General features: G+C 46.7%; 1 protein-coding gene across 1 annotated transcript in view; it reads right to left on the reverse strand.

Annotated features, from left to right (window-relative positions):
* The window catches only part of LOC129563294 (choline/ethanolamine transporter FLVCR2-like), a 28,192-nt gene extending 16,757 nt beyond the window's left edge, over positions 1–11,435 (reverse strand). The window contains 4 exon segments of the mRNA XM_088840181.1: positions 3,173–3,314; positions 5,905–6,145; positions 9,804–10,970; positions 11,313–11,435. Coding sequence (XP_088696307.1) covers positions 3,173–3,314; positions 5,905–6,145; positions 9,804–10,387 — 967 coding nt within the window. The 5' untranslated portion in view covers positions 10,388–10,970; positions 11,313–11,435.
* Between the last annotated feature and the right edge of the window lie 16,282 nt (positions 11,436–27,717).

The raw sequence follows: 27,717 nt of genomic DNA on the forward strand, positions 1-27,717 counted from the left end.
GATGGAGGAAGAGCTTCTGAGCCCAAGAGGAGGGCACAGCGACTGGTTCATGAGAGGCAAAAAGGAGAATGACCCGCACAGAAGGCCAGCACGGTCTCCCGGCACCTCCCAGCCTGAGATACTCCTCCGTTGGTCTGGGCGGGGACTGAATGATGAAGCTCAGGCTTCAGGGGTCAGACCCGGGCAGAGGACCAGGGTTGGCTGTGTGAAAATAGCCTGAATAGGTGACTGCGGCAATGGAGGGTGTACTTAGAAGATGCTTGGGCCTGCCAGAGAGGCAAGGTGCCATTATTGGGGCACGAGAGGAGAGGGGCAGGACCAGCATAAGAGCTTCTTTCCCAGTGAGCATGCCCAGGAAACAGGACACCACTTACAGGAGGCCCAAGGACAGCACAAGTCACCACTGTCCTGGTGGGCTCCAGGGGCAGGCACAAATTGCCACTAGGAGACCCATGAGTAGGCGCCAGGCCCTGTGCCCACTGTCCTGGGGGCACGCAAGGCCTGCTGAACTGCACACCCCGTACCACCAGGATAACAGCCAGCACACATTGAGGGAAGAGGCAGCAAGCATCTAAACTAAAAGTAGCCTCTCGATTCCAGGAAAGAGGGCAGAGGAGAGGGACTTGAGCTCACCTCCTCTTGTAAAAATGCCAAACTTGGAAAAAGGTCGAAGGCACAGACTGAGAAGTTACAAGAGATGTTCAACAAAGAGCCAGGAAATATAAAGAACAAACAGAGGTGAACAATACAGTAACTGCTATAAAACTCCACACTAGGAGGAGTCAATAGCAGAATAACTGAGGCAGAAGAGCAAATAAATGAGGTGGGAGACTGAATGATGGAATCGCTACTGTGGGACAGAATAAAGAAAAAAGAATCAAAGAGATGAGGGCAGTCTCAGAGACTTCTGGGACAACACTAAACACACCAACATTTGCATTATAGGGGTCCAAAAGGAGAAGAGAGGGCCTGAGGAAATATGAAGAGGTTATAGTCAAAAAGCTTCCTAATATGAAAAGTAAACACTCACTCAAGTCCAGGAAGCAGAGAGAGTCCCATGTAAGATAAACCCAAGGAGAACATGCAGAGACACATATTAATCAAACTGACAATAATTAAAGACAGAAAAACTGGTTGCTTGGTTGTTTCAACCAAGGAGAAGCAACAAATAACATACAATGGAAGTCCCATAAGCTTGTCATTGTTCAGTTGCTAAGTCATATCCAGCTCTTTGTGAGCCCGTGGACTATAGCATGCCAGGCTTCCCTGTCCTATACTATCTCCTGGAGTTTGCTCAAACTCATGTCCATTGAGCTGGTGATGCCATCTAACCATCTCATCCTCTGTTGCCCCTTCTCTGCTGCCCTCAATCTTTCCCATAAGGTTATCAGTTGATTTTTCAGCAGAAACTTTACTGGCCAGAAGGGAATGGCATGATATATTTGAAGTAAGAAGGAATAGCCTATAACTCAGAATACTCTACCTAGACAGTTATTCAGATTTGACGGAGAAATCAAGTTTTACAGATAAGCAAAAGCTAAAAGAATTCAGCACCACCAAACCAGTGTTATAACGAATCCTAAAGGAATTCTCTAGGCAGGTAAAAAAAAGAAAAGACAACTAGAATCAAGAAAATTGCAAATGGGGAAGCTCACTAGTAAAGACTAGCATAAAGGCAGGAAATAATCCACACACTCTGGAGGTGAGGCCGGCAGGAAGGAAAGAAAACTTTAACGTATGTGGTGGAATTTTCAGATATAAAGGGACAGCTGGTTAATCTTTAAAGACAAATGACTCATTGAAAATGAACACTTCTCCTGCACTCTTTCTGAATTTCTCACAGCCTGTATGATATCACTCAGATGATAAAAGAGAATATAAATCATATTAATCAAATATCTCAATGTTTAGATATATATTCATATAAAATTAATAGTAGTTATTTGAGGTTGCTGGTTAGGATTAGCTGGTACAATGGTGATCCTTTTCTTTACGCTTTTATTTTATTTTCTAGATTTTCCCATAATAAGCCTATCTTCAGTTCAGTTCAGTTGCTCAGTCGTGTCTGACTCTTTGCAACCCCATGAATTGCAGCACACCAGGCCTCCCTGTCCATCACCAAAGCCCGGAGTTCACGCAACCTCATGTCCATCAAGTCAGTGATGCCATCCAGCCATCTCATTCTCTGTCATCCCCGTCTCCTCCTGCCCCCAATCCCTCCCAGCATCAGAGTCTTTTCCAGTGAGTCAACTCTTTGCACAGGTGGCCAAGGCATTGGAGTTTCAACTTTTGCATCAGTCCTTCAAATGAACACCCAGCACTGATCGCCTTCGAATGGACTGGTTGGATCTCCTTGCAGTCCAAGGGACTCTCAAGAGTCTTCTCCAATACCACAGTTCAAAAGCATCAGTTCTTCGGCACTCAGCATTCTTCACAGTCCAACTCTCACATCCATATATGACCACTGGAAAAACCATAGCCTTGACTAGATGGACCTATGTTGGCAAAGTAATGTCTCTGCTTTTTAATATGCTATAAGCCTATCTTATAAACCTTTTTTAAAAGTATTTTAAAAATGTGGTCCCCAGGTATTTTCAGGTGAATGTATGAGAGGACTAGTGTTTGTAGGTCAATCCTGTTTAGTTCCAGAACTTTAGAGTATGGAGTTAAAAAATTTAGGCTTGAATCCAGTCTCTGCCACTTACTATCTAATCTTGAATACTTTCACTCTCCTCAAGTAACAGTTTCCTCTTAGTTAAGTGAACTGATAGTGGTAGCCCCTCTATTCGGCACTTGAAGAGTCAATGAGATCGGGCACATTCAGCACAGGGCCTGTGACATCATAAATGCTTACCAGGGTTTCAACAAGGAAATCGGCAGGCTGCCCATTAATTCTAATGAGGTCACGCTAGGAAACTGGTGAATTACAGCTAAACTTTACTGAACAGCTAACAAAGTACACAGGACCAGCTAGCACTGTATGAGCAGCAACTACTCAGGCTATAAGGCTTGAAGACCATTAGAAGCCCAGACTCCAATTTCTGTAGATACATTTTATAGAATACATGGTACCTAGAATGGTGTTCTAGGGTCATGTTCATAAGGTCCTCACCCAAGTCAGCAGGACCTCCCTCCGTCCCCACTGACCCCTTAAATCTGCTAATGCCCTTACCGATGATGACAAGGATGAAACGCAGAGTGGCCACACCTGCTGTTATGTAGAACATGATGCTGATGTGGTAGGCAAGCTCATCAGGGTTGTTGATGTTGGGTCCCGAGACAGCAGGGACCAAGAACCCAAGGGCATTTCCATGCTATAGCAGACAGAGAGAATCAATAGTATATGAGTGTCCAAGAGGTGACAGTACACACGTAACACACTCCTAGTAAGAATCATAATCCCCAACTTCTGTTCTTTCTTAGAACACAAACAGGGATTGTTTTCCCTCTTAAGACACTGTAGAGATCTTTCTTTTGCTTCACAATTCAACTCACGTACATTTATGACAGCCCTCGGTATCAATCCTATTGAAAAAAATTATAGTTGGAGTTCTCAAAGCAAGCTGGCTCTTCTCTAGCTGCAAACTATTGAACAATTGTTCCTATACTCCCATCTCTAAGGTAGATGAATGAAATCATGCCATTTGCAGCAACACTGATAGACCTAGAGATTCTCATACTGAGTGAATTAAGTTAGACAGAGAAAAACAAACATCATTATGATATATCTTAAATGTGGAATGCTCAAAATCCTTCAAGCTAGGCTCAGCAGTACAAGAACCAAGAACTTCCTGATGTACAAGCTGGGTTTCGAAGAGGCAGAGGATTCAGAGATCAAATTGCCAACATTCGTTGGATCATGCAGAAAACATGGGAGTTTCAGAAAAAACATCTTCTTTTGCTTCATTGACTACATGAAAACCTTTGACTGTGTGGCTCACAACAAACCGTGGAAAAGTCTTAAAGACATAGGAGTACCAGACCACTTTACCTGTCTCCTGAGAATTCTGTATCTGGGTCAAGAATCCAACAGTTAGATTGTTACACAGAACAACTGACTGGCTCAAAATTGGAAAAGGGGTATGACAAAGCGGTATCCCTGCTTATTTAACTTATATGCAGAGTTGCTGTTGTTGACTAGCTAAGTCTTGTCCAACTCTTTGCAACCCCTCTGGACTGTAGCCTGCCAGTCTCTTCTCTCCATGGGATTGTCCAGGCAAAAATACTGGAGTGGGTTGCCATTTCCTTCTCCAGGGGATCTTCACAACCCAGGGATCGAACCCATGTCTCCTGCATCGCAGGCAGATTCTTTAATACTGGGTCACCTGGGAAACCCATATGCAGACTTCATCATGTGAAATGCTGAGTTGGATGAATCACAAGCTGGAATAAAGAATGCTGGGAGAAATAGCACAAACCTCAGATATGCAGATGACACCACTCTAATGGCAGAAAGTGAAGAGGAATGACTAAAGAGCTCTTTATGAGGGTGAAGGAGGAGAATGAAAAAGCTGGCTTGAAACTCAACATTCAAAAAACTAAGATCATTTCATCTGGTCTCATCACTTCATGAAAAACAGAAGGGGAAAAATTAGAAGCAATAGAAAAAGTAGATTTTCTTTTTCTTGGGCTCCAAAACCACTGCATACTGTGATTGCAGCCATAAAATTAAAAGATGCTTGCTCCTTGAAAAAAAAAACTCTGACAAACGTAGATGGTGTATTAAAAGGTAGAGACATCATTTTTCCAACAAAGATCCATATTTTCAAACTGTGTTTTTTACAGTAGTCATGTACATATGTGAGATTTGGACCATAAAGAAGGCTGAGCACCAAAGAATTGATGTTTTCAAATTGTGGTATTGAAGAAAACTCTTAAGAGTCCCTTGGACAGCAAGGAGATTAAACCAGTCAATCCTAAAGGAAATCAGTCCTGAATATTCATTGAAAGGACAATGCTGAAGCCAAAGATCCAATACTTTGACCACCCAACTGGAAGAGCCAACTCAATGAAAAGATCCTGATCCTGGGAAAGATTGAAGGCAAAAGGAGAAGAGGGTGGCAGAGGATGTTATGGTTAGATAGGATCACTGTCTCAACGGACATGAATTTGAGCAAACTTTGGGAGATAGTTGCGATCAAAGGAGGCTGGCATGCTGCAGTCCATGAGGTCGCAAAGAGTCAGACATGACTTAGAGACTAAACACCAACAACAATATGTGGGATCTACAAAAAGGGTACAAAATGAACTTATTTACAAAACAGAAATAGAGTTACAGGTGTAGAAAACAAATTTATGATTACCAGGACATAAGGTGGGGGTGTGGAGGGGTAAACTGGGAGATTGTGATTGACATATACACACCATTATATATCAAATAGATTGCTAATAAGGACCTACTATAATAGGCTGTGTGGATCACAATAAACTGTGGAAAATTCTGAAAGAGATGGGAATACTAGACCACCTGACCTGCCTCTTGAGAAACCTGTCTGCAGGTCAGGAAGCAACAATTAGAACTGGACATAGAACAATAGACTGGTTCCAAATAGGAAAAGGAGTACGTCAAGGCTGTATATTGTCACCCTGCTTATTTAACTTATATGCACAGTATATCATGAGAAGCGCTGGGCTGGAGGAAGCAGAAGCTGGAATCAAGATTGCCGGGAGAAATATCAATAACCTCCGATATGCAGATGACACCACCTTTATGGCAGAAAGTGAAGAAGAGAAAGAGGACAGTGAAAAAGTTGACTTAAAGCTCAACATTCAGAAAACTAAGATCATGGCATCCAGTCCCATCACGTCATGGCAAATAGATGGGGAAACAGTGCCTGACTTTATTTTTCTGGGCTCCAAAATCACCGCAGATGGTGATTGCAGCCATGAAATTAAAAGAAAGACGCAGCCGCGCCCCGGAAGCGCCTCGTCTCGGGCGGCTGTGGCTGCGGTCGCCTTGATGCCTGCGGGGCTGGGCGGCTGACAGCGGAGTAGGAACGGGCCTTGGGCCCAGAATCTGGGCGCCGGCTGCTCGAGAGCGGCCTGCACCTTGGCCACCTCCGCCGCCTCCTCGGAGCATTTTGAGAAACTGCGCGAGATCTTCCGCGGCCGCCATGAAGACCGTCGAGGGGTGCCGGGGCGGCTCCTGGGGATGGCAGGAACAGAAGAGAAGAAGTTGATCAGAGATTTGATGAAAAGCAACAGGAAGCAGATGAAACGCTGGCAGAGATGGAAGAGGAGCTACGTTATGCATCCCTGTCTTTTCGTAACCCTATGATGTCTAAGCTTCAAACTTACCGGAAGGACTTTGCCAAACTCCATCGGGAAGTGAGAAGTACGCCTCTGACAGCCACTCCTGGGGCCCGAGGAGACATGAAATGTGGTACATACGCTGTGGAGAACGAGCATATGAATCGGCTACAGTCTCAAAGGGCATTGCTTCTGCAAGGCACGGACAGCCTTAACCGGGATACCCAGAGTATTGAGCGTTCTCATGGTATTGCCGCAGAGACTGACCAGATTGGCTCAGAAATCATAGAAGAGCTGGGGGAACAACATGACCAGTTGGAATGTACCAAGAGTAGACTGGTAAATAAATACAAGTGAAAACTTGAGCAAAAGTGGTAAGATTCTCTGCTCAATGTACAGAAAAGTGACAGCCAACAAGCTGCTACTTTCCATCGTCATCTTACTGGAGCTAGCCTTTCTGGGAGGCCTGGTTTATTACAAATTCTTTCGCAGGCATTGAACCTCCTATAGGGAAGGGTTTGTGGACCAGAACTGTGACTCTGTGAATGAATGGCGTTAGAGGTGTGGAAAAAATCTTATTGCTGCTGTGAACTAGCAGTTCAAGAAGGCACTGTGCAGCCAGACTGTGGGTGGAGGAGGGAAGACGGAAAATCACTGAAATGTGAAGGAACAGCAATAAGACCTGCATGATATACCAAAAATAAATAAATAAATGAAAGACGCTTCCTCCTTGGAAGGAACGTTATGACCAACCGAGACAGCATATTAAAAAGCAGAGATGTTACTTTGTCAACAAAGGTCCATCTAGTCAAGGCTATGGTTTTTCCAGTAGTCATATATGGATGTAAGAGTTGGACTATAAAGAAAGCTGAGCACAGAAGAATTGATGCTTTTGAACTGTGGTGTTGGAGAAGACTCTTGAGAGTCCCTTGGACTGCAAGGAGATCCAACCAGTCCATCCTAAAGGAGATCAGTCCTGGGTGTTCATTGGTAGGACTGATGTTGAAGCTGAAACTCCAATACTTTGGCCACCTGATGTGGAGAGCTGACTCATTTGAAAAGACCCTGATTCTGGGAAAGATGGACAGCAGGAGGAGAAGGGGACGACAGAGGATGAGATGGTTGGATGGCATCACTGACTCAATGGACATGAGTTTGGGTAAACTCTGGGAGTTGGAGATGGACAAGGAGGCCTGGCGTGCTGCAGTTCATGGGGTCACAAAGAGTCAGACACGACTGAGCGACTGAACTGACCTGAACTCGTAACACTTACTATATACTCTACTCAATACTCTATAATGGCCCATTTTGGAAAATAATTTTAAAAGGGTGGATATGTGTATATCGATCATGGATTCACTTTGCTGTACACCTGGGACTAACGCAACATTGCAAATCAAATATACTCCCATAAAAATTTTTTTTTAAGTACCATTAGGTAAAACATAAATTTGGTGTGCTCTGCTGTATCAGGTTTGAAGAGAAGAATGGGGTGTTGGGAGACACAGGATAGAGGAGAGGGGAGGACAAGGGTGAGCAAAACCTCCATCAAGTTTTCTATCATTTTCAACGCGGCTTTTTCCTGGTTGGGCATATGTTTGGTTGCTGACTTTGAAAAACTCCCATAAGAAAGCTATTTTAGCCACTTTCTAGTTTACTTCATGTATCTGTGGGAGGGACAAGGGTGTTGAGCTTCCTGGTCCACAATCTACTAAGGGACAGGCTGGGTGGGAAGGTGGAGAGAGAAGGAAACTGAAGATGTAGACTTGATTCCACAGAATTGTCCGGCCCTCAAGACTGCCTGCCTAGGCAACACAGCCAAGACAGAAGCCAGGCCAGGCTACCAGAGCCTCCTCCCATGCCGTGCACTGAGCTGAAGGTCAAAGAAACAGGATTAGAAGCTCCTGCTGTGGTTCCACCTCACAGGCCTGCAGGGCCTCTACCACACTGCCCCGCACTCTCCAGGGTTCCAGGATATTTTCAGAACCTCAAGTGAATCAGAATTATAAGCGCTGCCCCAAGCCCACCCTCCCGTCTCAATCTGGAGAGTGACTGAGATCCCAGTTCCTCCACCTGGGAACTGGACCCATCCTACGGCAACACAGACACACTGGCCCTGACATGACCCCGGCTCCAGGCAGCAGGGCGCCTTCCCAGGGCACAGTGCTCCTCTCTCCTGGTGATTTCACATCTGATCACAAACCTCGCCTGGGAAGCCAGGTGGAAACACAGGCGCCTGGCCTCTTCCCTAGAGGATCTGATCAGGAAGTCCAGGTGAGGGCCCAGGCATCTGTAGTTTGTCCAGGACCCACAGGTGAGGTACGTGGGCACTATTTGAGGGATCACTGGTCTATTTCCTTCCTGGAGTGGCCAGCCTCTGAGCTCACCCACCTACCTGTATCTTTGCTTTGCGCTTTGCGATGAAGGAGAAACCAGAACTGGAATTCAGTTCCTCTTTACCTTCCCTAGAAGTCTCACCCTAGAAGCCTTATATGACCCACAATCTCAAAACATTTAAAATAACAATAATTATAATAATTTTTTGAGTTTTATCAGCATACAAAAAAAAGAGTTTGTAAGCTAGACTCAAAAGACAAATATTACTTGATTTTGGTTATATGCAGTATCTAGAACATACAAATTCATAGAAAGTAGAAGAACTTACTAGAGGCAGGAAGAGGGGGAAAGGACAGGTTGTTATTTAACCGGTACCGGGTTATTGGGGATGAAGACAAAAAGTTTTGGGTACATACATTGGTAATTCTTATACAACTTTGTGACACTAATGCCATCGAATTGTCCATGTGTGACTGGGTAAATTGTAAATATGTCTACTTCAACACAATTTAAAAAATCAGGTTCATAACATGCCCAACTTTCTGGCCCATAAACTCACGGAGATGCAAAGAATTTAAGATTCTCCTTTCAGAATGAAGGAAAAACAAAGGCTTTCCAGGACTTTCCATGGTTTGTAGGCTTTGGAAATCAGAGCAACAGCTCCACTCCATCCTCCTGCACTCAACTCTACCCTCCAGGGAAGGAGTTGGGCCCCAAGCTCTGCTCCCGCTGTCCTGGCCTCAGCTGTGTATAAAGAAGGTGAGAGCAACGCCAGGGCCACCAGGGCCCCGCTCTGCTCTCTGTGGGGAATGGGAGATGCTGCGCTTGAAGAAAGCTGGTTGGATGGGCAAAAAACATCTGCCAAATGCTAAGACACAGAGTCATCTGATGCGCAGGGACTGCTCCCCGAGAAAGAACAGCAGCACAGAATTCACAGGCTCAAGCTGGTGAATTAAATTGAGGAATGTGATCATAAAGACGGCAACAGCAGGCTTTCTGCCTGCGGAGGAGATACCGTGGGGGACAGGAAAGGCCCGTCCTTCTGTCTCCCCACTTTTCTCACATAGTCACTCAATCACACTTGGTCAGACTCAGACACACTTCACCTAGGGTCGCAAACACTGTTGCAGTCGGAAAACACAGCTTTCACACAGTGAGACGGTTCGGTACAATGAACACTCACTCAGTCCCCAGGGAACACCCACTCCTCTACCCACCTGATTGCGAGGACAGCTGTGGAGCAGGCTGTTGACACCTCATCATCTCCGAACCAGACGGAAGCAATGCAGGCAGGCATACCCAGGATGAAGACCTGGGCCACGGAGCAGACGACCTGGCCCAGCACGGTGACTGGGAAGAGATGTGGCTTCAGGCTGCCCAGCTTCACCCAGGCCCCCAGGTAGCTGGGAGCGGAGCCAGCAAGGGCGACAGTCCGCAGGCCGAACTTCTCCAAGAGCCAGGTCACCGGCATGAGCAGAGGGATGTAGGCCAGCATGTAGCACATGGACAGCCAGTCAATGGCAAAGGCACTGACCCCGTAGAAGTTCATGAAGATGTTATTGATGGAGCTGTACTGGATCCACTGGAAGGCGTTGCACATGGAGTAGCAGCTGAACACCAGGACCACCGCCCACCGGCACTTGCTCACCTTGATCATGAACTCTCTGTCCAAGACTCTGAACAGGGTGTAGCCATGGGCTTCTGCCTTGAGTGGGGACATCTGAGAAGGGGTGCCATCATGCTCCTGTTGGTTGGCATCTTCATCCTCCATGACTCCAACCTCTACTGGAGCCCTTAGCATGTGCTAGGGACTCTAGCAGTCATAAGAGACAGTGCCTTGACCGGTTCTCTGAAGCCCTCAGGCCACTTGCCCTACCTGTCCCAGAGTCCCAGAATAAAGGAAGGCCTGAGCCTACTGAAGAGCCTAGAGTGGGGCTCCCTGTGCTCACCTCCCAGTTACTGCTCCCACTTGTCCTTTTTGTCTTCTGTCCCGGACTGCTATGCCCTAGGCTGGTGGAAAATGCCTCAAGTCAGTCCTGGCAACCTCCCAAGGCTTTCTGGCCAGTTCAGCACATCAAAAACTGTTATCTCCTTGCACAAGAACTTTGCAGGATTCTGATAGCTCTGGGTGGGCTTTGGGGCCTGGCTCCACCTCACTCCCCCACCCTAATTCACAACCCTTTTTGCTCGACTTTCAGTGTAAAGAGAAATTTGTAGATTTCCCAGGCTGGTTGTGCTCTTGGGATAAAGTGAGTTCTAGAAAACTTGTCTCCTACTTGCTTTTCCCCCAGACCTGGTCTTTTGTTAGGGAACTCAGATTTGCAGCTAATTGGCAGGGTTCTTCTTTCCTTTGGATTCCCGGGTGGCCTCCTACAGGCAGGGACCTGAGTGGGAAAGGAGAGGGGAGTTCTGAGATGCTGAAGACCCAGTGTCAGTTGAGTGAGCTGCCTAGCACAGCACACACTGTTAAGTGGGCTCTGCAGCCAGGGAGCCCTAGACTGCCCCCTGCTGGTCCGCAGCCCATCCTAGAAGGTAAACGCTCAAGTCAAAGCCTGGAACACTAATTTATCTCAGCCCTGATGAGAGATTAGAAGTCAGATCCTCCCTGGTTTCAGACACAGCCCAGCTGCTCCTAGTGTGTTCTGTAAATTAAGATTCTCCACATGTCTGTGTCTCAGTTTCCTGGAGAATCTGTGAAACAGGGATGATGAGATAATGGTACCTACCTCACAGTATTGTTTGGAGGCTTGAGTGGGTTAAGATTTCATTTCGTTTGAAATGAAAGCACTTTGAAAATTCCTTGCAGGTAGTAAGCATTCCGGGAGTGTCAGGTATCCTAAAAATTAAAAACACACAAATGTTTGTTTCATTCTCGATCTGTTTACTGGAGTCGCTCATTTAAGCATCACAAGAATTCTGTGATGGAAGTGCTATCACTCGTATGCATTTTTTAGATTCTAAACCTGAGACACAAAGAAGGGAAGTAACTTCTTACTTAAGGTCTCAGCTGATGTAAAGAGGCATAATTCTCCTGCAAGTGTGTATCCGTTCATGATACATGCCGGCTACTCAGGCACAGTCTGGGGACAGCAGTGTGGGCATCCCCTTGGGTTTATTACAAAGGCAGAAGCCCAGTTTCACCCCAACCTACTGAATTAGCGGCTGCATTTTAAAAGACCTCTAGGTGATTCGTTTGTTAGCATATTAAAGTTCAAGTGCCACTGGGTGCTGTGCTTTCTTGTTGTGTTCTTTAATTTTCACAGCAAAAAATGAAGAATTTAAGGCTCTGCGGATGTGGTTCTAAACTTGTTCTGCACATTAAAATCACGTGGGGAACTCCACATTCCCAAAGCCTCTGCCACACTCCAGATCAGGTCTCTGAGAGTGGATCCAGCCTTGGCATGTTTAAAGTTGCAGCCAAGTTTGAGCACCCTTGTGGTTTGAGAGCCACTGGTTTCCAGGAGAGGGAACACTGCTTGAAGGCATCCAATTTTTTGGTAGAAATCATGAAGTCTTGGATTAGAGTAGAGTGTCTGAAGAGGGAACTCATACCCATCTAAGAACTTCTACATTAATTTCCCATCCCCTGTCTCAAAATTCCAAAGTTTTCCCCATCTTTCTCCAGGGAGCAAGGAACTTCCATTCACAGGAAGCTCTCTGAGAGGTCTCACTGTTTCTTTCCCTAGGTTATCATGGTTCTCTCCTAAAACTCTGCAGATACATTCTTAACCTCATTTTACAGATCTGGAAACTGAGGCTCAGAGAGTCAGCGGGTGTTGTCAGAGCCCCACAGCTGGCTGGCATCAGAACAAGCAGACCGGTTTCCTGAGTCCTTTTCCACGAGTCTCTCCCATGTGCTCCTCTGGGGCAATGCTTCAGTTTAGTGACAATTCCCAAGTATCTAACCTGGGATTCAAGTGGTATTTGGGGTTGCCTTTTGTGTGGAGGGAGTCAGATCTACTGTGAGCCTTGGACTTAGTGTACTCAGGGTTTGCTCTACATTATGGGCTTTGGGATCCTGAGCAAGTTATTTTACCTCTTTAGTTTTCAGTTTATGAATGTGTAAAATGAAGGTTAAAGCTACATGTGTCATAGAGTTGCTGTGAGAACTATTAATGATTAAGATAATGTGTCAATTGTTTTCAAAAACAATATTCTGACAGCCACCAAGTCCTGTAGTACTGTCTCTTGGCTGATTCCCACCAGGGAGAGGAAAGGTATACAATTGTGAGGTAGATTTTACATTGAGAGAAATATTTTGTATTCAGGGAAGAAACATTCATTGAGTAGCTTACTATATGTTCTATTCATCAGTATGTTCTGTCTATAGACATCAGTTGGTATACGTTGAAGCTGAAGGAGAAGACAGTTTAGTGATTGCTTTCTTAAAGGGATTTTGGTTCCTGGTTCGATTCCAATTGACTCCCCAGGGAGCTAGAGAGAACCCCTGACTTTGAGTTCAAGTCTTCCTGGTTCTGTGCACAAAGGTTAGCAAGTCTGCCCCCTGGAAACCGACACTACTGCTGGCGTGAGGAGCTGATCCTGAAGTCTAAAGGTGGCGGTATTTTTTAATTTTTTCTTGGTTTTCCTTTGGTTACATATCAAAGGCAAAGATGAGCCGGACTTAATGGTCAAAACAGATAGAGATGAGAAAGGAAGACGCCATTTGGCTGGGGGTGTTGAGGGAGGTAGGCCCTCCTCAATCCCTCCACCCCAAAAAACACATGTGGGGGTGGGCAGTGCCTCAGTCTTATCTCTCCCACCTCCCACAGCACCAAACAAAAGCCTCCAACCCCAGGGACTGCTCCCCACTGCAACCTGGGCTGTACATGCAGTGGTTTCCAGCAGTCACGGGGGCTGTAGAAGTGACAGTGTGGAGGATGTGAAGGGCATGGGCAGGCTAAATAGCTAACGCATCAGGTTGAGACCCTAGGTGAATCCCCCTTAAAAAGTACTGACACGTGGAATCTGTATGAATGCTGCCCTTACACATCTTGCATGTGTCATTTCCGTGCGCAAGACTGCACACTCACCCACACCCTGTCTGCCTCAGCTTCCGCACTTCCCGCATATTCCAGCTAGAAATTCTGATGCAAGTCTCTGTTCGGCCTGGAACCCTGAGTGAGGGAAGCTCCACTGCACATGTCCGTCTCAATATCTGTGCGTAGAGTTGGGTTGAATTTCTTATCACTACAGAATTTTGAAAAGTGGAATGAAGAGGAGAGCCAATCAGTTTACACAGAGAGAAGAACAGGTTCTTAAAACATTTTCAAGAAAACAGGTGCAGAGTGTCATCAGGTTGTCGTCAAGCCTGGAACCTGGAGGTCGGCAGAAGAGTGTTTTCTGAAGGAAAATCATTTCCTGCCTAGAATCCTACATGGAGACCACCAAAGGAAAAGAAAAAGTACTAGAAAAGAATCAAACACCTTCACACATGTAAAGTTTTCTAAAGACACTTTCTTCTCCTCTCAAGAAGCTGCTAAAGGATGTGCTTCACCAAAACGAGGGAGGAAACCGAGAGACAGTAAGATGGAAGATCGAAGAAATCAGGACTCCAACCCCGGGAAAGGAAACGGGACTCACCAAGATGACAGGAAAGGAACATCCTGAGTGCACAGCCATGAGCCAGGCAGAGAAACCGCCTGTTCAGACTGAAGCTGATCCAAGACCCCAGGAAAGATTTGTTAAGACTGTGTTTTAGAATACTGAAAGAGGTTTACAGACTGGGGGAGAATTAGGGATGGGACTCGTGATCAGTACCACAAATATGACTAAATAAATGGGGAGGGGAGGCAATCTTAAATTCCAGTGAAACATAAAAAGCTATGGAGGACAAGGGAGCAAAGTCATGATTACCTTAAGAGACTCCGTTGTGAACAACGTGAGCACAATCATGATAATATGAAAACCGAACTTGATATGATCAAATATGACAAGCATATTGGGAGGATGGGGGAACAGGAAGTGGGTACCTGCATGTGGTGGAGACGAGGGTGGGGTGAGCAGAGATGAATCCTTGGCTGCCATATTGGAAAGTCAGCGGATAATGCCTAACACGGATAAAATCAGGAATATCTGTAAACCCATGTTATTTAGAGTGAGAAATGTAAATACCAAAGAATCATCTGCTAAGGGCTGAAATAGTTGCCTCAGAGGACCTGGAAAGCAAGGTAGGCAGTGATATGTTTGATAGATGATAATTTCAGGTTTTTAAACTATGCAAAACTTTGGTTTAAAACAACCTCAAAATTTCAAAATAGATCAATAATAGAGATTGAGTTGCTTCTCTGAGGCCCACAGGTGACATCCAGGGGTAAGGTCAGTTACATCCTGGACTTTATAATGGTGCTAAAATGAACACCAAGTCTCCAACCCTGGAGCTGCAGGGAAGCCTCTTCAGTTGAGCTGTGTCCTCCAAAGCTGTGCTGGGTGTCTCCTCAGAAAAGCAGGTGTATGTTCAGAGGCCCTGTTACCTGCACTCAAGTCTTCTCCTTTCTCTGACCTTCCATCTGCTTCTAGTGACTTTCAGGCTTGTAGACTCTATGGGGGTCTGATGCCTTCTATAATATTTATGACTCACTTGCTGCCCCAGCATCCAAAGGCCAAGCCCAGGTCTGCTTCTCCCCTGAATCCTGTGTGTCAGTGAGTAGCTCTGCCAGCTCCCAGTCAGCCAAACCCAAACCCTGAGAAGCACCATCATTCTTTCCACTGGGTGCTGACCTCCTTACCTTCTTAGTTCAGATTTTCATGGCTTCTTACCTTGATTCTGTGACGCCATCTTCATCGTTCTTACACGTCTTATTCACATCACTCAGTTCCACAGGGCGTTACACTTCCGTCCCAGCCTCTGCCCTGCCTTCAACACTCCAGTAGCCACCCCTAGCTTCAAGAAAGTTCTCACTCCTTGACTTAGCACACAGGAGGTTGTGAGGTCGCTCTGGCCGCCTCTCCCACCACCGCTCACTACCACCTTTCCCTCCACATGCTGGACCCGCCTGCAACTCCCAGGCAGCACTATGAACACATCATGCCTAGCATATGCCATGCTTCACTGCAGGACAAGCATCACATCCTCCAGGAAGCCTTCCTTAGCGCCCAAGTCTGATTCAGAGTTCACCCTGTTCACCTTTCTGGTCGCTCCTTTCTAATGGTAGCATGAATGCTTGCTTTCCTCTTTAAGTCCTGTTTTCCATGGGTTCTTTGAGGTTATGAATCATTCCTTTCATAGGCAATCCTGAACCTCTTAGCTTGCTAACTGGATCCAGAAGGGACATGAAGGTGTAATTGAAGTGACTTCCGAGAGGCAATTCTTGAGTGTGCCCCTCCAGAGACCTCAACATGAATGAAAGCATGTCCAGCTGTTACCCAGCCCAAGCTTGCTCTGCTCGCCACATGAAAGGGCAGTAAATGGGAGATGAGTTGCTGGGGGCAATGAATAGTGACTTTAATCAGGAAGCTAGCTGACCAAGAATTTGACAGAACATTGTCTCAAAAAACCTATCTTCCCTCAGCCTGAAATGGTCTCCTTTTATCCTTACAACTATCCACAGCAGAGGAAGTGAGCGGCCACTGTGATGGCAACCAATGGCTGAGAGGGACCTCTGACAGTCTCTGGCTAACATGCCTGCCCCACCCCTATTACAATTGCCATGTATCAATCTAGATACAATCTAGTGGAAATAAGGGGTGATAATCTTTCTAGCTACTTCCTGCTAAACAGGGATGATGAGGGTGTGGTTGTGAAATGGAATCGATCAGCTTTGGGCTAGGAATATTTAAAAATTTTAGTAAGTAATACAGTTCTCTTTAACTACAACTATTTGAACCTGATGAAATTCCTTCTACAATGAAATTTTAATCTCAATACTTGTCTTTTTTGAAGAGCAACCTTAAGGCTTCTAAGGGCTCACAAACCTATTGCTCTCTAGGCCTCTCAGGAGTGGGGTCGTTTTCTGATGACAGTGGGGCTGCTTTGACCTGAATGTGATATATCCATAGCTTTACTCCAGCTAACTTGACAGATGACTGAGCAGTAAGTAAAACCAGGGGCTTCCCTGGTGGCTCAGAGCTAAAGAATCTGCCTTCCAAGCAGGAGACCAGGGTTCGATCCCTGGAGAAGGAAATGGCAACCCAATCCAGTATTCTTGCCTGGACAATTCCATGCACAGAGGAGCCTGGTGGGCTGCAGTCCATGGGGCTGCAAAGATTGGGACACGACTGAGTAACTAAAACTTTCACTATTATGTGTAGGGATTCTGTAATCAAATTGTCCACATATTGGAGGAAGAGTCCTTCATCCAATTTGAAGTTTCTAAGGTCCCTAACCAAAACTAACATTTCCCAAAAAGGTAAGGGGATTTTTTTTCTGCTGTACCACATGCAGCGTGTGGGATCTTAGTTCCCCAACCAGGGATAGAACCTGTGACCCCTGCAGTGCAGTAGAGGCATGGAGTCTTAACCACAGACCATCAGGGAAGTCTCCAAGGTAGGGGAATTCTTAAATCCTTGAGGCAGGACTGTCCAACTATACTGTTGGACTATCTGTTCTTGTGTGTTATCATTCAAAAACAAATAGCTGCTATGATTCTTCTGTGATAGGGATGCAGAAAAAAAAGCATCTTTCAAGTCCAAAATTGACAACCAGCTTTAATTCTCCTAGAATAGTTGAAAGTAGAGTCGATAGTTGTAAGTAGCTACCACGAGGTGCAAATCTTAGACTATTTCATTACTCAAGTCTTAGACAAAGCAATACTCTGCTGAGTTTGACTTTTTGACTGGAAAGATAAGGGTGTTATACAGGGACAGACAAAGTGTAATCAGTCCTATTTTCAAAAACCTTAGAGAATTGGCTGAATTCCCTTGTGGGTTTCTTGCTTAAGGGGGTATTAGGTGTCTCAGCATCCCTTTTGAATGGGATTTGTATTAGCCTTGTGTTTTTGCCCTGTCCTGGGGTGCCATCAGCCCACACTTCCAGCCTTACATTTCTGTAGACCTGGGAGGAGAGGTGCTGGGAGATGAGAGTTCTGACTCCTTTTCTGGGATGTCCGTGAGTGCCATGTAGGCATACAGCATGCTCTGGTGGGACCCTGATGTCAAGCTCCTCTAACAGAAAAGTTACTTGGGCATTTAATTTACAAAGGAGATCTTGGCCCAAAAGAGAGATTGGACACACTGGCATATACAAGATACTGTGTTGCAGGGTGAGGTCCCCTAATTGACATTCGAAAGGCTGTCAAAAGAACCATTTTGTACTTCTTCAGAAACGATCATGACCAGAATGGATTGAGATGTTTTCTGTGCCACCTTGGTGTTTACCACAGAGTGTGTTCCACCCGCGTCTATCAGAAAGTCAATCAACTCCCCACCCCTGTTGAAGTCCCCCAGGGCTCCTGTGGGGAGATTGGAACTGGATGCCTCAAGTCCAAGGGAGATCTCAGGCCTCTTCATCCATCAGAGTGTTCCTTTCTTTCTACCATATGAGAGGCTCCCGTCTCATTGTTTTCTTTCTTACCCCTTATCCTTGGGCAACCTATTTTCTAATGCCTTTCCTCCTTACAGTAAGTTCATTGTTCCCTTCCCAATAGTGGCTTACCTCTCTTCAGGTTCCTGCCCATCTGGGAATCCAAAGCTGCTGCTAGAAAAGTAAGGTTCTGTCTTGTATCCTCTGGCTTGTCTTGTTGTTCCCTGTTGTTGAACACTTTAAAAGCAACATCTACCAATAGAGAAAGGGTCATTCCAAAGGCACCGTGTAACTTTTATATAATTCTCTTCTAATATCTAGGGAGCTTTGCTCAATGGAGGTCATCGTTAACATTCTCAGATTTTCAGGGGCTTTAGCCGCGTAGGGGCTATAAGCTTTATAACTGCTTTCTAGAGACTCTGACGGATCCTCATTGGGGTTTGGTGTAGCTCTTGACTGTTTCTTAAGCTCTTTTGCCTAGATACTCCCTTTCGAAGGCCTGCTAAGATGCACTTCCTGCATTGCTCTAGGAGCAGCGTACCTCCATTATTAGGAGCCCAGGCAGGGTCAGCAGTCAGAACCGCCAGATTCACTTTGGACTTCCGTAAGGATTTGCTTGAAGAGGCTGCTGTGTTTCCTCTCTAGACTTGATGATTGGCTTCCTTTCATCCCCAGTAAGCATCTATTCATAAGACTGTGAATAGTCTTATGGATAAGCAAAGGCAGAATGAAAAGTTCAGTCATGTGGAGGGGGTCCTCTCGGCATGCGGGGTTATGGTATTTCTAATTAAATAAATCCAAAGTTGAGAATAGACTGTCCATCAGTAGAAACCAGGCTGGGTGACCATCTGCATTAAGGCCTCCTATGGGACATCAACGCAATGGAAATTGCCCTGCTCTGGAAGTGACTCCTGGTCTAAACTGAGTGCCCTTCTCAGGTCTTAGATGGTGACACCAAGCCAGGCCCCTGTGCCCCAGGGGTTAACATAGAAACTTCTAAATGATCCCCATAAGCAGAGGAAACAGGAGGCGATGACGGGTGACACAAGGAGTGGTTGGAACAACTGCGGTGAAGCCTGCTCGACTGTAGGGGAGCCAGGCTGGCCAGAGGGGGGCTTAAGTTTTGAAATAACACGTCCTCAGTCTCATTTTCTCCTTCTCCCTCTTGTAGAACAGGTATCCTCTTGGATTTCATTTTAGACCACTACACCATTAGGCAGTAGTTGTCTGACTGCTTTTCCTCCTGATGTAGTAGCATAAATGCTTCTACATATGGAGTCTCATCATTTTTACCTTCTCTTTAACAGAAGAATTCTAATTGAAAAGTCGTATCATAATTAAGTGAGCCATTCAAGGGCTATCACTCTCCATTGGGACCACACACTGTAACAACAGAATAGCATCTTTCTTAGTCATAGGCCCACAGCCTTAATTTGCCCACTGATTTAAGATTCACCCCAAAAGGCTTTCCTCAGGGACAAATGGAGCAGTTGCCATATTTATAAGTTCAAGAGTAACAAAACACAAAAAACACAAGCAAATTTCAACACCAAAAGTCTAAACAGATTCCATCGTGAATGAATGCAAAACACAAGCAAACCAACTATTCACAAATCCTGTAGAGTCCAACAATTCTTCTCTCCAACAGGGAATTACAATCAACTGTGAAACAAATTGTCTTTTCCCTTAAAAGATAAACCCAAACTGAAAGGAGAGAATGTTCCTGGTTGTACAGAGCAGAGCAACTTGCCCTACTGTTGTAACTCCTAATGTTGATTTCTTGCTCTGACTGCCAAGTGCTGGGGTAACCAATGCTGCTTCAGGGAATTTTGAAGGGAAGATTATCAGGACAAGTGGTTCCAGCAGCTGCTTGGGTCTTACCTAAAAATTCTCCAACTAGGGCCAGCTGGCCACAAGCAGCAGGGTTCTTGTCCGGCTTTGCTGAAATTGTTATTGAGTCCAAGCCTGCTCTGCTCACCACATGACAGGCCAATACACGAGGAGATGATTTGCTGAGGCCAGGAATAACAACTTTAATCGGAAAGCTAGCAGACCAAGAAGATGGCAGTCTCAAAAAAGCATCTCCCCTCAGTCCCAATCCAGGCTCCTTTTACAGAAAGGAAGGTGATGGGCAGGGGCCCACTGCAATGCCAACCAGCAACTGAGAGGGACTGTTAGTGGTCACTCCTTAACGGTTGCTCACTGATGGTTGCTTGCTTAGGGGAGGAGCTCATGGCAACACCGACCACTGAGGGGGACTGCTGATGATGGTAGCTTACTAACACCTGCATGCCTGCCCCTGTGCTATTACACAGCTTGTTCCCCGTGTTCCCATCTCCTGTTTATTTTGTTTGTCTTTCTCTTTCCTGAGGCACCTCCCCCATGGGAGTTGCCCACTGCCGCCATCTCATGGAGCCCATGGTTGGGGTACACTCCTTTGCTGATTGTGAATCTGGATTCCTCTTCTCTCTGCTGCTGCTGCTGCTGCTAAGTCACTTCAGTCGTGTCCAACTCTGTGTGACCCCATAGACGGAAGCTCACCAGGCTCCCCCGTCCCTGGGATTCTCCAGGCAAGAACACTGGAGCGGGTTGCCATTTCTTTCTCCAATGTGTGAAAGTGAAAAGTGAAAGTGAAGTCGCTCAGTCGTGTCCGACCCTTAGCGACCCCACGGACTGCAGCCTACCAGGCTCCTCCACCCATGGGATTTTCTAGGCAAGAGTACTGAAGGGGCTTGCCATTGCCTTCTCTGCCTCTTCTCTCTGCTGCTGCTGCTAAGTCGCTTCAGTCGTGTCCGACTCTGTGACCCCATAGACGGAAGCCCACCAGGCTCCCCAGTCCCTGGGATTCTCCAGGCAAGAACACTGGAGTGGGTTGCCATTTCCTTCTCCAATGTGTGAAAGTGAAAAGTGAAAGTGAAGTCGCTCAGTCGTGTCCGACCCTTAGCGACCCCACGGACTGCAGCCTACCAGGCTCCTCCATCCATGGGATTTTCTAAGCAAGAGTACTGGAGTGGCTTGCCATTACCTTCTCCGGCCTCTTCTCTCTAGGGCCCTCTCAATACAGACAGTCTCCGAGTCCATCCTTGAAGGGTATGTAGGCAGGGCCTGCAAAGGCCCTAGGCAGAAGAGAGACCCCTTCTTCCTAGAAGAGAGGATGGGATGAGAACCTCCTGCCTGAATGTGAGGATGCCAGGCTCTGTCCTGGGCACATGGTTTTGTTACCAAGCCCAAGCCCGAGCCGGGTCTGCTGGCTGCAGGACAGGTCAGTAAAGCAGGAGAGGAGGTCTGGGAACAAGGAATAATGATTGTAATCAGAAAGCTAGCAGACCGAAAAGATGAAAGATTAGCATCTCTGAAAACCATCTCCCCTCAGACCGAATTCCGGGCTCCTTTTATGCAGAACACCAAGAGGGAGAGGAGCTCACTGTGGCACTGACCAATCACTAAGCAGGACAACTAACAGTCACTGGTTGACAGTTGCTCTAAAATGGTGGCTTGCCCCGGGGCACCGACCAATGGCTGAATGGGACTGCTATAACTCCTGCCTGCCCCAGGGCTATTTCAGTTTAAAATCGATTTTTCACTTCCCTGGAAATCAAGACTGTATCTAGAGAGGCCACAAATGGTACCAGCCCCTCTCAAAGGAAAATGTCCATTTATCCATCTGGGTTCCACTTTGCTTCCTTGTGTATGTTTGTGGCTGTCCACTATGTTCTTTTTCAGGCATTTTGATATATTTTGAATACTTCCTAATCATCTGAAAACTTTAAAAGTTGCTCCATTAACATAAGACCTATAAAACATGAGACAAGAGGAAGTTGATATTGAAAAGATTTTTTTAACCTTAAAGACTATACACAAAAAGGGCTAGAACTGATAAAAGAATTCAGCAAGGTAGCAGGATGTGAGATTAACAAACAAATCGTTTGCATTTCTTTACACCAACAATGAAATATCAGAAAAGGAACAACAGAGGATGAACTGGTTGGATGGCATTACCAACTCAAAGGACATGAGTTTGAGCAAACTCTGGGAGACAGTGAAGGGCAGGAAAGTCTGGTGTGCTGCACTCCACAGGGTCGCAAAGAGTCAGACTTGACTTAGTGAGTGAACAACAGTAAAAACAATGTTAAAAAAAAGGAATACCTTTTAACACTGCTCCAAAAAAAAAAAAAATAAGACCAACCTTTAGATATAAACGTGATCAAGGAGGTGAAAGACTTTGTGGTGAGAACTATCTAATATAAAACATTAATAAAAGAAGATGCTTCAAAGAAATGGGAAGATACCCATGTTGTCGGAATGGAAGGATTAATACTGTTAAATGGCCGCACTGTGATAGCACTGGGGCTGGTTCAAGCTATAGCAGCCCTGCTCAGCCATTGGTTGGCACTACAGTGGGCCCCTCCTCAAGCAAGCAACCGAGACCTGGGTTTGATCCCTGGGTTGGGAAGATCCCCTGGAGAAGGAAATGGCAACCCACTCCAGTACTCTTGCCTGGAAAATTCCATGGAGGGAGGAGCCTGGTAGGCTACAGTCCATGAAGTCGCAAAGAGCTGGACACGACTGAGCGACTTCACTTTCACTTTCACGTACTTCAATAAAAATAAATAAATAAAGAAGGCTTGGGCGTGTGTACGTGCACAATCTACATAAAGCCCATCGGTGTGCAGGGACTGAGACCCAGTTGTGAGCAAAACAGGTGTGCTTCCTCCGTGCAAAGAGCTTATACTCTTGGGAAGACAGCCAAAAATCAAACAGTCACACCTGTAAATAAAACTGGGATAAGTACCATCAGGGTTAATTGTAAGACTTTATAAAGAAAAACAGGTGAGCTAGATCTCAAAGCAGATCATTAAGAAAGAGTAAGAACTAAGTAAGTGAAAGGGAGGGTGTGGGCGTTCCAGGCCCTGAGGCAGGAGGGAGCTATGCCTTCAGGTAGTTGAAGTCCCTGTGACTGGGGCAGAGTGGGGGTGAAGACTGGTGAGCCAGGCAGCAGTTAGTGCTCCAGGACCTACAAGGACTTTTTGCTTTATCCTGAGCGCGGAGGGGAGCCCCTGGGAGGTATGAGATGCAGGAGGGTCAGATTTGTCACTGGGGGAGTCTGCTCTGGCTGCTTCCTGGAGAAGCCATTTGGGGTGGGGGCAAGCGAGGGGACAGAGAGACAGCTCATGAGGCCACTGAGTGACCCAGGTGAGAATGGAGTTTGTGAACTGAGCACGGGCAACGGCAGGAGGGTGGGGAGCAGTGGGCAGTGAGAGCAAGGGCTGGACGGCATTGGACGGGAAGCGGAGCACAGGGAGGACTCAGGGTGATGCCCTTGGAGGGAGGGGAGTGGTCTCCTCCTGGAAATCTTGCAGAGACAAGCTGTACAGGAAAAGCGCCTGCATTACACCCCCACCTCCTGTTTCTCTCTCCTGCTTCTCTATTGGGCCTCTCACCCCTTCCTGCAGCTGACTCAGCCTCTGCAAGGTCCAGAGGCTCCAGAAGCTGGCGGAAATCAGAGTATGATTCCCATGAAAATCCAATAATCTAATTTGAATGGAAAGTAAATCCTCTCAGGTTTCACTCTTTGGCTTCACACGCCCTTGAGGCTTCAGGGTGGGACACTTGGCTCAGTTTAGTTCAGTTTAGTCGCTCAGTCGTGTCCGACTCTTTGCGACCCCATGAATCCCAGCACACCAGGCCTCCCTGTCCATCACCAACTCCCGGAGTTCATCCAAACTCATGTGCATCGAGTCAGGGATGCCATCCAGCAATCTCATTCTCTGTCGTCCCCTTGAACTCCTGCCCCCAATCCCTCCCAGAATCAGGATCTTTTCCAATGAGTCAATTCTTCGCATGAGGTGGCCCAAGTATTGGAGTTTCAACCTTAGCATCAGTCCTTCCATTAAACACCCAGGACTGGTCTCCTTTAGGATGGACTGGTTGGATCTCCTTGCAGTCCAAGGGACTCTCAAGAGTCTTCTCCAACACCACAGTTCAAAAGCATCAATTCTTCAGTGCTCAGCTTTATTCACAGTCCAACTCTCACATCCATACATGACCACTGGAAAAACCATAGCCTTGACTAGACAGACCTCTGTTGGCAAAGTAATGTCTCTGCTTTTTAATATGCTATCTAGGTTGGTCATAACTTTCCTTCCAAGGAGTAAGCGTCTCTTAATTTTATGGCTGCAATCACCAGCTGCAGTGATTTTGGAGCCCCCAAAATAAAGTCTGACAGTGTTTCCACTGTTTCCCCATCTATTTGCCATGAAGTGATGGGACCAGATGCCATGATCTTAGTTTTCTGAATGTTGAGCTTAAGCCAACTTTTCCACTCTCCTCTTTCACTTTCATCAAGAGATTTTTTAGTTCCTCTTCACTTTCTACCATAAGGGTTGTATCCTCTGCATAGCTGAGGTTATTGATATTTCTCCTGGCAATCTTGATTCCAGCCTGTGCTTCTTCCAGCCCAGTGTTCCTCATGATGTACTCCTGCATATAAGTTAAATAAGCAGGGTGACAATATATAGCCTTGACACACTCCTTTTCCTATTTGGAATCAGTCTGTTGTTCCATGTCCAGTTCTAACTGTTGCTTCCTGACCTGCATACAGGTTTCTCAAGAGGCAGGTCAGGTGGTCTGGTAGTCCCATCTCTTTCAGAATTTTCCACAGTTGGTTGTGATCCACACAGTCAAAGGCTTTGGCATAGTCAATGAAGCAGAAATAGATGTTTTTCTGGAACTCTCTTGCTTTCTCCATGATCCAGCGGATGTTGGCAATTTGATCTCTGGTTCCTTTGCCTTTTCTAAAACCGGCTTGAACATCTGGAAATTCATGGTTCATGTATTGCTGAAGCCTGGCTTGGAGAATTTTGAGCATGACTTTACTAGCATGTGAGATGAGTTCAATTGTGCAGTAGTTTGAGCATTCTTTGGCATTGCCTTTCTTTGGGACTGGAATGAAGACTGACCTTTTCCAGTTCTGTGGCCACTGCTGAGTTTTCCAAATTTGCTGGCATATTGAGTGCAGCACTTTCACAGCATCATCTTTCAGGATTTGAAATAGCTCAACTGGAATTCCATCACCTCCACTAGCTTTGTTCGTAGTGATGCTTCCTAAGGCCCTCCTGACTTCGTACTTCAGGATGTCTGGCTCTAGGTGAGTGATCACACCATTGTGATTATCTGGGTCATGAAGATCTTTTTTGTACAGTTCTTCTGTGTATTCTTGCCACCTCTTCTTAATATTTTCTGCTTCTGTTAGGCCCATACCATTTCTGTCCTTTATTGAGCCCATCTTTGCATGAAATGTTCCCTTGGTATCTGTAATTTTCTTGAAGAAAGCTCTGGTCTTGCCCATTCTGTTGTTTTCCTCTATTTCTTTGCATTGATCACTGAGGAAGGCTTTCTTATCTCTCCTTGCTATTCTTTGGAACTCTGCATTCAAATAGGAATATCTTTCCTTTTCTCCTTTGCTTTTCTCTTCTCTTCTTTTCACAGCTATTAGTAAGGCCTCCTCAGACAGCCATGTGGCTTTTTTGCATTTCTTTTACATGGGGATAGTCTTGATCCCTATCTCCTGTACAATGTGTCTCAAATGGAGAGACCAAGAATGCTGACTGCAGCCTAATTTTTTGAAGCATCTTTTCCTTTTACTGTTACACTGACTGCAGATGACAAATGCCCAGCTTGAACCAGCTTAGGCACAAGGGGAGTGTGATTTGAGGGCAGTGAGAGAGCTCAGACTTCAAGGAGGAGGTGACCATGCAAGTGGCGGAAAGAGCAGAACACGACTGATGCCCTGGGAACTGCCCCAGCCAGGGTTGGATGGCACTCTGGACTCTTTCCTTCTCTCCGTCTCCCTGTGTCTCAGTCCCTCTGAGCTGCTGTAACCAACATACCTTATACATGGCAGAAACTTATTTCTCACAGTTAGTTCTACAGGCTGGGAAGCCTCAGGTTCTAGGTACCAGCAGATTCCATGTCTGGTGAGGACCAATTCCTGATTCTAGGAGGCTTCTCTTGCTGTGTCCCCACATAGAGAAGGGGTGAGGGAGCTCTCTGGGGTCCTTTTTTATAAAGGCACTGATCCCATTCATGAGGGTTCCACCCTTATGACCCAGTCACCTTGTACAGGACACACCACCTAATACCATCACATTTGGGGGTGGGGTGAGGTTTCAGTATATAAATTTTGGAGAGACAAAGATTTCATAGCATCCTGCATGTCAGCTTTCTTTGTCTCTCTTCCTGAAGGCTGGATTTCTGCATGCTGAAGTTTCACTGTTTGACATCTTCAGTTGCCTGAGAAAGGCTGTCCTGATGTTCTGGCTAAATATAAACTCCCAGAATACTAGCCCAGTCCTAGACTCATCAACCATGACCATGGGGGCAAGGGAGCCAATTCCATGGGTGCACATTGGATTGTAGGAGGGCTAGTTCCCAAAGGACAGGGGCAATCAACCAGGAGATGAGTCCAGCAGCACGTGACAGTTAACTCGTATGTCCTGAGAATCAGGGGCCTGTAGAAGTGAGGGACCTGCTTCCCCTCTTCCTGGGGCTGGGAAACATCCACATTTTCCTAATAAACACCATCACATTCTCCAGAGCAATGACCAGGACCACAACCACGTTGGAGGCTGCCTGTGTCAGTTTCTCACGCACGATGCCTTGTGGACACTGCAGACGCCTCCAGAGCCCAGGCACAGCCCCATGTCTCTGCTGCTACAGTTGTCCCCTGTGACAGCTCACCTTCCTGGTCCCTCCCCTCTCCTTTCTCCCTCCTTAACCTGCTTCTTAGTCCCCAGTGCTCCCAAGACCTCCTTTACCTGCCCAGTCGGAGAGCACAAACTCGCTGACTGATCTCCTTTGGGGTAGGAGCCATGTACCAGGGGTGAGTGAGCTCATTTCAGACATGAGCAGCACAAGGGCAGCTGCCCAGCTGAGGTCAGCAGGCTCCCTGTCCAGTCCCAGGAGGACAGCTAGGCCCATCGGGAAGGGGGCACCTAGCCCTGTCTCTCCCCATCACTGCCCTTCCTCCAGCCCCTATTCTGGCCTGCCCCACTGGGATCCCTTACCAGCAGCTTGCTCCTCTGCATTTCTCCCTTAACTCTTAGGGCCACCCTCACTGTGCCCCCCTCCCCACAGGCCCTTCCTCTGCCTGCTCTTGTATCAGCCTCCCCCACCAGCTCCCCAACCCCAACACCCTGCCCAGGCCCCCCCAACAGCCTCCACCCTGTCTATAACTCACATTTCACCCTCCAACCCCATAAACACAGCACCTCAAAGTCAGCCCCCACCTCCCTGCCCCTCAGCTTCCCCCTGGCGGCCTCCCCAGCCCAGCTCCCAGTCCCAGGCTGCCCCCTCCTCCTGCCCCTCCTCCCAGGGCCCCAGGCCCCTCCCCTTCCACCTCTCCCTAACTCTGCTCAGCCCCTGGGACCAGCTCCCCGCCCCCCAGCCCCTCCCTGTCTGCCCTGCCAAGGCCCCTCTGCCTCCACTGGGCAGACAGCTCCTCCTGCCAGCAGGCTGCTCCCACCTTTCCTGTTGGCCTCCCTTGTCAGCGAGTTTCCTTTTCAGATCCATGGATTCAAGGAAAGTGAGTGGATTTAAAAAGGGAAGCCATAGTGAGGAGAGTTTATGGATGCTGCAGAAACGGGGTGCTGCTATGGTCCCTGGGTGACTGC

This window comes from Moschus berezovskii, chromosome 9 (genome assembly GCF_049115385.1).
Source record: "Moschus berezovskii isolate FMDL1 chromosome 9, NW_MosBer_1.0, whole genome shotgun sequence".
Taxonomy (NCBI): Eukaryota; Metazoa; Chordata; class Mammalia; order Artiodactyla; family Moschidae; genus Moschus; species Moschus berezovskii.